Raw genomic sequence first — 15,614 nt, forward strand, 5'->3', positions numbered from 1 at the left:
AATCCCCTTCGAAACACATCCAAGAAGATTACCTGGTGAACCGCAATTGTCGTGGAGATCTTTCTATTGGCCGATTTCGTAATCCTTGAGGTCTCCAACCTCTACAGCTCCTTGAGAAGCAATTCCACCGTGCCTCTTGTGAGTGTTGTCACATCACTGCGTTGCATTTCGTGTACTTGTCCCTCCTATCACCTCACTTCACTCACACACACTCACTAGCATGCAGTACAGACAGATTAGCAAGAACAAGACTCTATTGCACAATGGGAGAGTTTTTTATATTATGAGAGATATTTACTTATATACATGGCCATAAGTGTTCACACTCACTTAAACTATGGCCGACTGGACACTTTCTTTAGACTCATAAGAGGCCTAATGCTATTACAATGACTACTCTCATAATATATCCATGAAGATATCACTTGGGACTTCATCCTAACTCTCACTATACCACATGCTCTGGAAGCAGAAATCACCATACGTAATCCATTGGACCATTACGGGCGCCCGTCCAAGTTGTAGATTTGGACACCACTACTTCATATCTTGAATGTTAACCTTTTGGTGTGTCTAGCTTGACTCCTTGACATAAGATAATAACAGTAGCTCTTATTAACCCTAGGAATGGGTTAACAACCATCCTGGATTAGAACCATACACTCACCCACCTTCTTTGGCCTGTTTTGGAGGCTGAAATTGGGCTTTGTTCTATTGTCGGGCTTGGTGAAATATTTAATGGAGTCACTATATGTCTAGATTGTACACTAGTCATTTGAAGACTTGTAGTAAGATTTCGTAGAAGTTGAAGCCTCTCTGCTTGATTTCTAAGGATAGTCTTTCAAAGGCAGGCGTCACCACTCAGAGTAGGCCCCTAGTGTGGCTTCTACCTTTATATTAGCAAGGTAGCCTTCCTCCAAGAGCGGCCAACCATGGAGTAAGCACCGCTATATGTTGTGTTTCTTTACTGTCGTAGGAATGCAAGTCTCTTTTTAACTACTTAATCTAGACCAGCTTGGGCGAGAGGACATCCCACTAATGTATATTTGCACTTTACAATTGACGTATAGTGGGGAACCTCATTTCAACCACATCACTCTCACGGAAGTCAAAGGGCATTATCCTTTATTTCACACTCACTCACTCTCACTACATGATCAAAGTGGAACCTACTGGCTGGAGCTCAATTTTTTCAATCCATCCAATGTTAGTTTGCATTCTTGTCTCTTCCTTCTTGAAAAGGTACATTGCCAAATTTAAACATATCTTGGACCAATCCATACTCTCTCCCATCTAGTTGGCATTTCAGCCTTCACTTGAAATTCTTGCAAGCCAATTCATCTGCCCTATATCTTTAGTGTAACATGTCATGTTGCCCATGCTTCTTTACATCTCCTCAAGCACCCAAGATCTAATGTCTTGGTGTTTTGTAGCATGCTTATCTAGTACCTTCTTGGACTTTATGCTGCCTATGCTTCTTTATGGTAAAAGTGGAAAATATGTGACATGAACTGATATGCTTTGTCTAGTATTGGTGTGAGGCAAAGAGTCGTGTGCTGCAAGTCATGTTTTGTCGAACAATTTGGCGATCGATTTTAAAACATATTTTACAAGGCATCCTTGATTGTGAAAAGACGCCCTTTGCACAAAGCATGTGGCTGATCATTCCCTAAAGATTTCTTAGGGTTTCTTAGAAAATTCCTTGATATCTTGGCTTGGTTTGAAGGTGAGAAAAAACGTTTTTGCTGCACTCTTGGTAAAAACGAGTTTCCGCACGCACTATCCTTTTGAGAGTTATCATTGCAATTAATAAAATTCTTTGTCGCATCATAGTCAAAGCATTTGTAAACCTATCACACACATAGTGTGTATGTGTATATATATATATATATATATGTATGTATATATGTATGTATATATATGTATGTATGTAATAAAATTGAGAGTTGGTGAAGGCTCCTACTTTGAAGCCTCTCCTTTTCTTGTGATGGATGCAATACACAATTCTTAACTCTTAACTTGGAGACTCCTCCTTTCTTTGTGAAGCTTTACAATCTACATTCTTAACAAAAGAACCATCAGAGTCATAGAAAGAATACTCCTTCCATATCTTGGAATTTTTTTATTGTGAATGCCATGTGTGTAAAGAATTCTTACATCTTTTGAAGATATTATGTGCAATCCCAAGGTAGTAGTTGGTAAAATATTTTCCACATCATTATACAAGATGGCACATTTTGTGGAGGAGCTATATCACAAGCCATGACCTTTGGACATCAACATTCTTCCAGCATGAATGGACTAAAATGAAATGAACCAAGTTGTTCGTTTTACTTCCTCATTGGTTGGGAATTTTTACTTCCTCCATGGTCTGAGAATTTTTCTTCCTCATTGGAGAAGCGAGTGACTCATTCAGTCACGTGCACAAGATAGAGCATGAACACTTTATCATCTACCCCACCCTAGTATTTGGATATAGTTTCTCTAACAGAAACCATATGTTGAGTTTGAAGAATGTCTTTAAATGAATTGAATGGAGAGGTGAGCACTTCAAAGATGTATAAGAAATACAGGAGCTAGCACCATCAAATATTCTACTATTTATTTGCATATCACAGGAACAAAGTATTTTGCAAGAGCATGGAACATACTCATCACAAAAAGGCTCCCTTCCTTAAAGGTTGAAGCAGTCAACGATGGAGCCTACACCTTTGACAAGGGTAGTGAGGACATGGTGTTGTATATGAAGCCTACACTACCAAGAAACTACAATTTTTGCATTTGAGAGTTTTCTAATGAAAATGTTATTTGCATGTACAAAAAATGCAGGAAAATAAAAGTTATGGACATGCACTACATCACGTAAAATTAATAATGCGTAGTGCAAAGGAGAGGGGTGGTCAAAGATCCTAACAATTGTAGTAGTTCTGTAGGGCATCTCCCCTCAAAGTTCATCTGATAATTCCTAGTTAAGATAATTAATATTTGTCAATGTATGAAAGGTATTGGCATTTGGTGGCAATACCAAATGTATGAAAGGTATTGGCATTTGGTGGCAATTGAACCTCATACCAATACAACCTTTATACAGAGGATGACATGGTTGGTGCAGAGGAAAGATGATGCTACCATATCTATGCAACGACACATAAAATGTGAAGAGTACAAAAGCTAGGACCTCCACATATTCTAAGAAGGATATCATTCAGAAATTTAGGACCAACTACAAGTGTAATCAGAGGACATCTTTCAGATATGTCCTTGTCATTCACACCATGACAGAGCTGTTGGAAATGATTAAGGAGGATGTGAAACACATAGCAGGGATTGAAATACAACTGGAGAAGGAAAATCAGAAATTGATGGTGTAAAAGTTTCAACACATGATGGTGGCATTCCATAAAGCTAAAATTTGAATTTTGCAAAAGTTGCAATATGCAAGATCTTATGGTGTGTTGTTATGCATGAAGATTATCACAGATTTCAGGAGTGTCAGATAAAATTAGGATACAAAACACTAAACCTTATCAAAAGTAAATGAATTACAAGCGTGTTGATAATGATTTCATTTAGGCAATTGGCAGCTCCTACCATTATTGAGGGGAAAACAGCTAACCCTCCATGCCTCTTATGTTTTTAGTCCTAACAAAACTAGCAGCAGTCTCAGATAGTCAAAACGAATTACACATCTCAGAATACTTTGCTTCCCGGGAATGTAAGGTGGATATCGGGCCGCAAAATCACCCCACGTGGCCCTGCACACAACTGGCTTCATGTGGCTGAAAGTATCAAAGCTATGTTTCCCATGATATGCTCCCATTCCACTCTCTCCAATTCCTCCAAAAGGGATCATACTCAACCCAAACTGCAATTTACAGACGCAGCATGCTCTTAATATCTAAAATACTACACACAACAACGTTTTATCATTCTGATCATAACTAAGTCCTAAAGAAACATGCTCAGATAAGGAACCTGTATGAGCTATCCATTGAAAAGTTTTGACAATAGCATGGGAAAAATAGCCTTGCCAACTTACGTGCACGACTGTATCATTTACAAGCAGGGCTCCAGCGGAAGTTCCAGTGAGCACTCTGTTCTTCAAACCTTCATCATTTGTGAACAGATATAAAGCTAACGGTTTGTCCCTTGAGTTAACAAAATCTATGGCATCACTCATTGTTTGAATCTGTCCAAACATTCAATAATCAATGACAAGCCCAAAAAGAAACAGCACCAAATAGGCTTCTGCCACACAAGGGGAAGGACACACACTCACCCAGAGAGAGAGAGAGAGAGAGAGAGAGAGAGAGAGAGAGACCGTTACTATCGGGAGTATTGGGCCAAATATCTCCTCTGTCATAACTGTGGAATCCAATGGAGGATCGAGCAAGATAGTTGGTTCAATGAAGCTGTAAGAAAGAGATCACAATTGAGAAGAACTCTCTAGGCAGTTCTATGGATGGACATTTAACAGTGACATACATTACCTTATTTTTCTGCATGGGGGGTGGTGGGGGAAATGCACATAGTCAAGCTAGCAATGAGGTAGAAAGACATTTGGCTCTTACAGTGTTTTGTCATTGCATTGGCCACCGTAAACAACTGTTTTAGCAATACTCAGATCCTCCAAATAGTCTTTAAGCCGCAAAAAATGCCGTGGATTCACAATTCTGGTAAGATCAGGGCATTTTTCCAGATCCGTGCCATAAAACTCCTTCAATGTTGTTGTCAGTACCTCAATCTTCAACCATAAATTACAGAAAAGAGTGAATCTACTTCAATTTCAAAGGCATGCAAACCTCAAACGTGTCATAATAAAGATTTTCTTAAGTCAACACTATTGCCACTACAAGCTGGCAATCACAGAAAAGAGTGAACCTACTTCGAATGTTAATAAACTTTGTGTCTCTGTGCCTAAATTTTGAAGGCATACAAACCTCAGAAGTGTCATACAACCAAATAAAGATCGTAATTTTCTCAAGTCAACACTATTGCCACTACAAGCTTACATATACTCAATATAGACAAGGACATAGCCCACACTAGCTATTTTTCCAAGGATGGCAACATTTAAACAAATAGCTTACTAGCCTCTGGGCGGCTTTCTCTTCAACAAGAATGTAGTCGGGAGCAAGGCACGCCTGACCACAATTGATCCCCCATTTTCCACTAGCAATTCGCCTTGCTGCAACCTAACAATGATCACCAAGACCCAAGGCGTTGTAACGAATGAGTTAATATAAACAATAAATATCATTGCATAGAACTGTGGAAAAATGCAACTCAAAGAAACCAATTTCCATACAAAATCTATCAGATATAGATGTATGTACATTGTACATGCAAGGATGCTGTACGATGAGAATCATTCTCCCCTTGGAAGAACACAAGAGTTACAAATGCAGTGAGATTGGACCTGAGAAAATTTACCTTGAAATCCACTGTGGAATCTAGTATTGTTGGACATTTCCCACCAAGTTCTAACGTAACAGGTGTAAGATGCTTTGCAGCAGCTGTCATCACTATTTTTCCTACTTGGATACTGCCTACACAGGAGCGTACACATGCATGTCCACTCTATTAGGGTCGCACTGTGAGAAAGTTCTAGGAAATTCAAATCCTGTATGTACAAAGGAATGCTTGGAGGAAACCAAAATTCAGCAGTTCTAGTGCACAGATCCTCTAGCACTCCATATGGAAACCAAGGAGCGCCAAAAGGCCTACTCACTACTCACACACTTGCAAATAGCTTAAACAGAGATCTGCACACCTGTGTAGAAAATTTTATCCCATTTCTGTTTCAATAAATCCTCACTCTCGGGAATGCCACCCTCCACCACTTTAATTGCACACGTGTCCAGATACAATGGAATTAGTTTAGCCAATAAAGTTGATACTGCAGGTGCAACTTCTGAAAGCTTTAACACCACAGCATTCCCTGCTGCAATTGCTCCTATTAAGGGCTCAAAAGCCAGATCTACAAAGAATACAAAAAGAAAATTTACACCATAGTCTTGGATGACATCAAAAATCATGTCTTGGATGACATCAAAAATCACACCATAGTCCATCTCAAACACACTTGTGTAAAGTGTGTGAAGTTAGATGAAATTTCAAATTACCTGAGGTGCAACATCTGCAAACAATATCATATGACCTTTACAAATGATAAAAATAATCTAACTCATCACATGCTTAACTCACAAACACTGTGAAGCGCAGAAAATAACCAGAAGCTCCCTTTGCTCTCATGTGCTCCCTCCTGCCAACAACCCATATGATTGTGTGTTTTCTAGAATTACTGTGACAAGACATGGCTAAGAACACGTTTTCCATGTGGTTGCATGTGGTTGCATGCAAAAAGAACACGTTTTCCATGTGGTTGAATGCAAAAAGGAACTGTACATTATGCACAAAAGAAGTCTAGCGTTTTTAATCGGCAGACATGAGATGGTTCTTGATGTTTAAGATGGAAAACTTCAAGTTGGCAGCCAACATCATGATTTTACAAAACCTTGTTTGCACATCTTGCTTCATGTGAGGTCAGAAGAAAAGTTGCTTCAACTTCTCCAAAGTAGGGCCTTCATTACAGTGTCCTGCTGTAGGGACATCATGCACTCATGCAAAAGCATATGCGGTGAAGCGGTCCATGTAGTACCACCACCCATCCCAAATGGTCTCTGAATTGTAGCAACAGGAGCGCTCTGACTTAAGGGCACAAATACTCAGTCTCAGATGTGCCACCACCCCTGCTAAAAGCTGACGCTCAGTTTCTTTGGAGACATTTTCTCATTTTGGGAGGCTATGGAATGGGCCAAAGCTGGTAATCAGCCTTTAGCCATTCTACTTTTGAATTTTGAGAAGGCTTATGATAAAGTGGATTGGGACTTCCTTGAGGGACCTCTTAGCCATATGGGTTTCTCTCAAAGATGGATCAAGGGAGTTTCATGCATGTATCGTGATGCCCACAGTGGTGATAGAGGAGAGCGGTTTCAGATCTCTCACTCAGTACGGCAAGGATGCCCTTTAGCCCCATTATTATATATCATAGTCGCAGAGGCCATGAGCATCTTCCACTGCTGGTATTTCTGGATTGAGGTTGCCTCTGCGTATTCAGGAGGAGCTGGTTGACTCTGAGTTACCTGATGACACAGCCGTGTTCTTGGAGGCCTCACACATATGTTTATATTCCTTCCAGGTGGCACTGGAAGAGTTTTGTTTGGCAATAGGGACCCTCCTTAATTGGCACAAATCTGTTGATTTTTGGATTAGCGTGACTAGCTGAGAGTTGCTTGGGGTGGAGACCTTGGTTTTACTTGGATCAGTAGAGGATGCACTACTAGATATTTGGGATGCTAAGTTGGGGTTGATATTTCTCCTGTAGAGCAGTTTGCTCCGGTACTTATGAATATTCGGAAGAAGCTTCTTTATTGGAGCTCCAAGAGATTGGATTTAGCCTCCAGAGCATTGGTGGCTAATTAGGTATTGCTTGCCTCGGCTTGGTTTATTGCCTCTTGTTGGCACTGCCCTCGTCCGTGCATTGCTCAGTTGCGGAGGTTGATCCGCAATTTTCTTTGGTCGGGATTGAACGGAACCACAGACACACGTGCCATGGTAGCTTGGCTCACAGTTATTCAACCCAAACCAGAGGGAGGACTGAATATTATTGATCTGGATGTTCAATGCAGGGCATTGCTTTGCAAGATTGTGGTTAGAGGTTTCCTACTAGGCACTCAGCCTTGGAAGGATTTTTTCTTATCTCAAATTTCCGGATGTACACCTTGTGTTGGGAGAGATTGGCTGCCCAACACACGGTTTTTGTTCACGGAGGCAGACATCAGGGCACCATCTTCCCCTCTTATTGTAGCCATTGTCAAGGCATGGAGAAGCATGAGACCATTCTTGCGACAGAGGCTTCCTAGGTCTTTGGATGAGGCTGACCAAGAACATATTTATGTGGAACGAGTTCGTTAGGGATGAGGCCGGTCGGCCACTTGGTGCATCTCGTTACATGCAGTGGTCAAGATGGGAGAGATGTGCATATACAGTTCTTGCTTGGAAGACCTTTAAGAGTCTTCTGGTGGATTGGAGAGCTGCATCCATTCAGCATCTTAGGGGCTCTAGCATACGTATTGATCATATTGATGCAGCTATCCTGCATGAGTGGCTATCTGGGACCTTGCATGGAGATTATCATCCGAGATGGCTCAGAGTTTTTTCTCGGATAGGGTACCATTGCAAGTCATTGCTCTCCTAGGCCAAGAGGCTACAGATTGCATCATCTATTCTATCATGCTTGGATGGAGATTGCGGAGATGTAGCATGGAGGGGATCATCCCAGATACCAAGCTTAGTCCAGTGAGGATTGTTGGTTATTCGGCGAAGCACTGGTTCATGGATCCTTCTCCTCAGATAGTGACTCATGGCTCTTGGTGTTTGTGGTTGTATGGTGGTAGTCCTATTAGATATCTTCAATGGGATCCAGGTGAGTGGGAGTGGATTGATGCCTCCGATCCATTGAAAAGCCTTCCTTTTTTCAGTTTCAAGGTCCAGAATGCTAGGCTTCTCATCACTCGACAGATGCATAGGATCCCTACTCTCAGGCCTCACCACTTGAGCTATCACCTCATTGGCTTCTTTTGGTTATTTTTTTCATGGTGCCCTCCCCACCAATTAGTGGATATCGATTTTAGGTGTAGCACCTACCTGCCCAAGATGTACGGCAAATTCCTAGACTGTACATCATTTTTTAATGGGGATGCAGCACTGCACAACATATTTGGGGTTCTATAGCCCAACTTATGGGCAAATTGAGTGGCCGCACCATGTATGTTACTTAGGGGGCAGTTGCTTGGCTTTCCCAGTCTCGTCCATAGCTTTTCTACGAGGGAAATGATACAGGCACTGCTATTTTCATTCGTAGAGGTATTGCCAAGCATGGTTTGTTGTTGCAAGATTGTCCCTAACTCACATTATACACCCCCCAGACAAAGGATTGACACCAGTTGGGAGATTTTTGCCAGTATTACAGCATGGCAGATTTGGAGAGCTAGATGCACGAAGGCTATCGAGAGTGTCCAGATTTTTGAGTCTCAGTGCATTAGCACTATATGGGGTGATATCATCCATACTCTCATGGCTACTTGCACTCGTATTCAGGGGTCCTCTCATTCCACGCAAGCAAAGCGCGTCGTATTTATGCGGGAGTGGGACCATGGCATTTTCTTTTCCTCCAGTCCCCCAGGTCTTTCATGGCACCATGATGCTCCTCAGTGGTTGAGATTACCTTACATATTGGGGTGATTCTATTCTGTTCAGGCTTATAGCCGTGATTGTTGTATGCCTTTTTTCATACTTAATAGACGTCTCTTTCCTGAAAAAAAAAAAATTCAAATCCAAAGCTCCATGTCATTCAAATAGTGTCTCCATTTGTGAAATGCATGTACAATTAGCACTAAATCTTGGTCATGGGAAAAACAAAAAAATTCAGCTCTGCATAGTTTCCCGCTCTATATGGAACTCTATGACCATACTGCTACAACATATCACAAATCTTGCTTCCACTTGCATCACAGATTACAGTGAAAGGCTTCCAAAATTTTGGAAGAGGTAGTGTGGGTGTTGACAACATCAACACCTTCAGCTTCTCAAAACATGCTTGTTCCAATGGTGTCCAACAAAATGGAGACCTTCCTTGGTTTGCATATTTAAGACACTTCGTGTAGCACACGTCTTTTCCCGGCACGCGTAGGACAGTGTACACCACAGTGAACACAAGATCCCCTTTAGGACAGTATGCCCTCAGGAGTTGTCACAAGCTAGGAGAGACGTGAACTATGGGGCACAGGCATGCCTCACTAGCATAGAGAACACACAAACATGAGCAAGAACACAGATGAGCAAGGACACAGATGAGCAAGAGCAAGTAGATGAGCAAGAACAATGAGAGTGGTGAGAACACTAGAACACAAAAATAGATGAGACTAGTATTGCTAGATGATCCCCATCACACAATCCCATATCCCTTTGTACAATGCCGCTTGGCCTTTGTGGACTGGTCCAAGGGTGACCATCAAGTGGCCCTACTGTCACTGCCGAGGAGCGTGGTGTTCATTAAGTGAGCACAAGAGACAAGTGGTGCATCGTTGTAGTGTCAGTGCAAGTGGTGCGCTGGCCCAGGTGTCAATGCAATGAACTAGACCGGTCCAAGGTAGCTGGCACTTTTGTCCGGTCCAAAAGTGAAGGACCAAGGTGGCCGTAGGAGTGGGCAGCCTGGGTGGCTACAAATTGCCCACCACTAATCAATTCACCGTCCTCGGGAAATGGTAGAGAAAAGTCGATGTTGAGGATGGAGAGGCTACCTCTATGGGAGGGCCCATTCATCGTTAAGCAAATCTTGGATCACGAAGCTGTTCAACTCACCACCATGGATGGTCAGCCTCGCTCATTAGTCAATGGATCCCAGATCAGTAGCAGCAGGCACATGGTGACGCCCACAACGGCCCCAATGGAGTGTGATGAAGAGCCCGGTGCACAAGGTGCGCTGGATGTGCCATGGGGGAGGCTTGTGAGACAGCGTGCCAATAAGAGTTTTTGGGAAAAGTGTTGGGTCGCCCATTCCCAACCTGAAAAATGGGTCTCCACTGCAGCTCCCCATTTTCCTGGGGAAATGGTCTCCCTATGACCATTGCCTCTCTCATTAAAGCCAAGTTCCCAAAGCAGGAACATCATCTTCCTTGGAATGTCCCCTAAGCTACCAAGTCCTGAAAGCATTTTCTTGTTACACAAGGCCTCATGTTCTTCTGAAATTTAGGCTTAATGCATGATCTTGTTTGCTCAATCATACAATTCTCCCAATGAAAGATGTGTGATCTGTTTCTGCCCTGCAATCCAATTTGTAGCAGCCTCGTCACACATGATCCTTAAAATTCTGTTTTGTGTTAGTAAGAAAATTATATATGTACCTCTCACCGATAACTCATTAATGCATCCCAAGTCAACTAAAACAGATTTGTATTAAGGGCCCCATTAAATGTGTGCCCTGTTAGACTATTTTTTCTCTGATTATAATCATACCTCACAAAATCGATTATAAGGGATTAATAATGACCAAGACTCACGCATCCTAAAGATATCTTAAACAAAAATCCAAAGTTCATCTTCTATCAAGCCAAACAAATTTCAAAAACTAAAAAGCTTACTTATCGGAAAATTCCATGTTGAAAAGATAAGCACAACACCGAGAGGCTCTGCGATAATTGCACCCGATGCGGGTTGAATTGGAAGAGGTAAAGAAATCTGCATACCCACAAAACCAGGAAACCTACATATATAGCCACCGTTTGAAAATCCAGCATTAAAACATTCTTTGTTCTAGAAGACAAAAGTAAAATTCGAATAGCGACTAAAATGTCTACGTCCACGACAAACTTACAAGCATCTAATAGGGTCATGTATGCGTGCTAGGACAAGACAACTGGAGCTCGACCCCCTCCCCCCCTCGTAACCCTGCGTGTCTTTGCCCCCCAACCCCACCCTTCCGCTTGCCTCCCCACCTCACCCACCTTTCCCACTGGCGTCACCCCCCCTCCCTTGCCCCTCTTCCACCACCCCCCTCTTTTTGTCCCTCCCGTGGCCATTCTTGCTTCGCATCCACCCACCTTGCCATTCCTTTCCTCCCTTTTGCTAGGCTTCCCTTCTTTCTTTGTACATTCTCTATCTTGTCTTGCTCTGTGACATAGCGGAAGCCTTCATGCCTTTCATCGCAGCCCTTAAGCAACTTGTAGGAACCTTAATGCAAAACACATGAGAGAGAGAGAGAGAGAGAAAGAAAGAAAGAAAGAAAGAAAGATTTTATTAACGTCTTCCAAAAGACCGAACTCGGCCTATGAGACAAATCGGAGTACCTGTATGGGGTATCCTCTGTCATCCCAACAAAATGAAAAAGTACTGAATAAAAAAGGGCTGAATCTGGGTGTGCAGGGGATGGAGCTCTATTACTAGGAGAATGCAGAGCTATATGCATGGAGTATACAATCATGATATGCAACCTAGCTAGCTCCATCCTGTACCATACTGGGGGTATAAAATGGTATACATCAGTGAAGGGGGTGTCCACAGCTCCCTGAAGAACATGCCTGGGTGTGCTCTGAAGCGAGCCAGTCGCTCCGCACCCTCTCTGTGAAACTGAGCTCTGATCTCTGTCATCTCTCTCTGGTATAGGCGTGGTGTCCGAAAGCCAGGTGTCCTCTGTCTCCTGCGGGCTCTAAGTGTCTCTGCTCTCTGGAGAGTAATTCCCTGCCGTGTAGGGGCTGGGAGGGGTATGGATCTCTGAAAAAATGTAGTAATCTGTGTCTGTCGCCCCCTCTCTGGAGCTGTCTGAGCCTGTAATAATGTCTCTCTGTGGCGCTGTATGTCTAGAATGTATCTCCCCAGTATGCGCTGGTCTGCTGTCTCAAAGATCTGGCGTAGGGAATGTGGCTCTCTGAATAAAATGGGATATCTCTCTCTGATGGCTGTATATGCTCTGCATCTGCATACATAATGCTCCTCACCTCCACCTCCTCTCTGCACAATCTGCATACCCTCTCCTCTCGGGGGATCCGTGCTGCTCTGCCAGTCTCAATCTCCAATCGGTGTGATGAAACTCTGAGCTGACCAATAGCCACTCGGGAGCCGTGTGGTAAAAAGCCCTCCATGTATCTAGGCCTCTCTATAAATCCATCATCAGTGATACTCATGAAGTGATCTCTGTAGTATAGCATCTTCGGTGGAAGAGGCTGTGTAGGCGATATCCATGTCTCTCGTGTATAGAGCTGCCATAGATCCTGTCTCAATACTCTGTTCCTCTCACTATGAGAGAGACGGATATGTGGTGCATCCTTGTCATACTGGAATGGTGGTAGATGATCCATGTCTAGGCCATGCTGTGAGAACCAATGTGTGACCTGTGCATACCATGATCCTCTGTCTCCTGCCTCAGCCAACTGTCTAGATGCCTGAAAAGCTCTGTATGATAATCTGTCCTGTGGCATCTCTCTGAATCTGTCTAGCAGGCATATAGTCTGAAATATGGCCTCTACCATCATAGGAGGCGCAGCAAACTCTGCTCGGATAATGTCATGAGGTACTGACGGTTTGCTGCGTATCATGCGTGCCATCATGAGGGCCTGTGGTCTCTCTATCTGTGTCCACCAATGAGTAGCAAGGCCTGGCGCCCATACTGCTGCTCCATACATCAATGCCGGTGTGACTAATGTGTCAAATAGCCACCCCTTCGTCCGGGGCTCCTGAAAATGCGCCTGGTGGCACTGTCTCTCTAGCATAGCCAATGCTGCATATCCCCGTGTCAATCTAGCTCTGGCTGCTGAACCCATGGTAAAGCGTGTGGCTGCTGCAGAGAAGGTAACCCCTAGGTACACGTATGATGTCACCACCTCCACCTGGCATCCTGCGAGAGTGAATGTCAGCTGACTCCTGCCCTGTCTCGATGTATGAAAGACCATAACCTTGGTTTTCCCAAGGTTCACAGTAAGACCCCTCTGTGTGCAGAAATCATGGAGTGCATGTAGATGCTGCTGTAGACCACCGGGGACTCAGACACCAATACAATATCATCAGCATAGAGCATAATATGTACTGAGGTACCTGCTAAATCAACTCCATCTCCGCCTCCCCGTGTAATGAAGTCAGCCACCTCATCAATGTATAACCCAAATAGCGTGGGGGAAAGTGGGCATCCTTGCTTCACACCAATGGTGCTAGCAATAGTCTCGGACATACCTCCTGGACATCTGACTCGCCCAAAAACCTGCTCATATAATGCATAGATGCCCCATGTCATATCTGCTGGTATGCCAAGAGACTGCAGGCGCTCAAAGAGCCTCTCTCGTGGTACTGTGTCAAATGCCTTGCGGAAATCCACAAAGCAGCAATAGAGCTTTCTCTTCCTCACTCTGGCCTGATCAATCATACATCTCAAAGTGAATACATGGTCAGTGGTAGAGAAAGCTCTCCTGAAGCCTGCCTGCCCTGATGAGCGGAAACCTGCTCGCTCAGCATATAAGCTAAGCTCCTGCTCCAGCACTGCACCATAGAGTTTGGCTAGCACGTGGCCAACCATAACCGTCCTGTAGTTGCTCGGATCGAGCATATCCCCTGTTTTGTGAATCGGCACAATGGTGTGCATCGTCCACTCCGCAGGCAAACCCTCTGCTAGTGCCCTGTTAAACAGGTGTGCAAGAAAAGGAGCTAAAGAATCTACTGCATATATGAGATGCTCACCCTGCAGGCCCATATGGTCGGCGGCCCGTCCATGCTGTAGGCGGCGGATAGCTTCCTGTACCATCGAGTGGGTAAAGAAGCTAGCTGTGGTAGGTCGAGGCTCCTGTGGCTGAGGTATAGGTGGCTGCTGTGGGGCATGGTATAGACCCTCTGCATATGTGTGCCATGTCTGTGGGTCTGCAATAGGTGTCGGGGTCCGGGGCTCTCTGAAGTGCCGCCATGAGACAGGGCTATCTCTACTCATGAAGAAATGAAAGATCTCTAGCTCCTGTATCTCTGCAAAGGCCCGCCTTTTGCGGCGAGTAAGTCTCCTCATCTCTCTCCTCGACTCCTGCTCTGTGATGGCTCCCAAGGCTCTCTGTATGCGGAGTCGTGAGTATAGGGCTCTGCACTCGTCATCATACCATCTGTTTTGGGGCATAGTCCCAGGTCTCGCAGGCTCTCCTGAGTGTACACGATGTGGGAAGCTCTGTAATGCAGCCGTGTGTAGGAGTGATGCGAGCTGGGCTGTAATGGTATCCATAGATGCCAGGGGATCCATGAGTAGGAGCCCATCCTCTACTTTGCCAGTGTATATGTCTGCCATGTCATGTGTGAAGTAGATGGTAGTGTGTGGCGTCGGTATATGGGGGGCTGGTGATACTGGTGATCCGGCTAGTGAAAATGCCAAGTATGTATGATCTGCCCCAATAGGACGTGGTGGAATGGAGAATGAGGTGACAAGCTGTGATGCCTCCAAAGACCCCATAATGTAGTCTACCACCGTGCCTCCGGTCCGTGTATGACCCCCATGTGGAAAGCATGTCAGCCCTCCTGATCCCGGCCACTGTAGCATCCCGTTATAAATAACGAGACGATGCCTGGCTCCCAACTCTAGTAAGTGGTCCCCATAATGCCCTCTGTCTGGTCCAGTGTCCTCTGATGCCCGACTAGCCCCTATCTCCTCTGGATCCACAGGGTGGAGGATCTCCATGTCATCATAGTCATACACCTCACACTGTCTGCTCTGTGTGTGGGCATTGAAGTCGCCCGTAAGAAATACTTCCCCTAGTGTAGAATAATGCATAATCTCCTCTGACAGACAAGTGTATGGCGAGGCTCCTATCTCCTCCTCCTGTGGCATGTCCTCTGTAATGACGTAGGAGGATCCTGATGGAGAAAAGTAACATAGAGCTATGTATATAACCCTGTCCTGTGAGAGCTGTAAGCTGATCCACATGTATCTGGCCTCAGGATCCTGTGCTACCACTCTCAGTCTCCCCTGTAGCTCCCGTCTGAATAGGACTGCTACTCCCCCCGACCCTCTCGAGGTACCCTGGCGTGTGGTC

At 44.3% G+C, this 15,614-nt stretch overlaps 1 protein-coding gene across 2 annotated transcripts in view; it reads right to left on the reverse strand.

Annotated features, from left to right (window-relative positions):
* Window positions 1-3,508: 3,508 nt before the first annotated feature.
* Window positions 3,509-15,614, reverse strand: part of LOC147620639 (aldehyde dehydrogenase family 3 member H1-like) — a 51,760-nt gene continuing 39,654 nt past the window's right edge. The window contains exons 3-10 of one of the 2 annotated variants that reach the window (XM_086824892.1): window positions 11,205-11,301; window positions 5,774-5,980; window positions 5,434-5,549; window positions 5,091-5,195; window positions 4,572-4,744; window positions 4,322-4,412; window positions 4,040-4,189; window positions 3,509-3,865 (exon numbers count right to left, since the gene is read on the reverse strand). In XM_086824892.1, coding sequence (XP_086681018.1) covers window positions 3,629-3,865; window positions 4,040-4,189; window positions 4,322-4,412; window positions 4,572-4,744; window positions 5,091-5,195; window positions 5,434-5,549; window positions 5,774-5,980; window positions 11,205-11,301 — 1,176 coding nt within the window. In that variant the 3' untranslated portion in view covers window positions 3,509-3,628. The remainder of the gene's footprint in view (window positions 3,866-4,039; window positions 4,190-4,321; window positions 4,413-4,571; window positions 4,745-5,090; window positions 5,196-5,433; window positions 5,550-5,773; window positions 5,981-11,204; window positions 11,302-15,614) is intronic. The other variant, XM_086824893.1, reaches the window with a different exon arrangement.

The sequence above is a fragment of the Cibotium barometz genome, chromosome 31, assembly GCF_041138505.1.
Source record: "Cibotium barometz isolate CiBa-2024 chromosome 31, ASM4113850v1, whole genome shotgun sequence".
In the NCBI taxonomy this organism is placed as follows: Eukaryota; Viridiplantae; Streptophyta; class Polypodiopsida; order Cyatheales; family Cibotiaceae; genus Cibotium; species Cibotium barometz.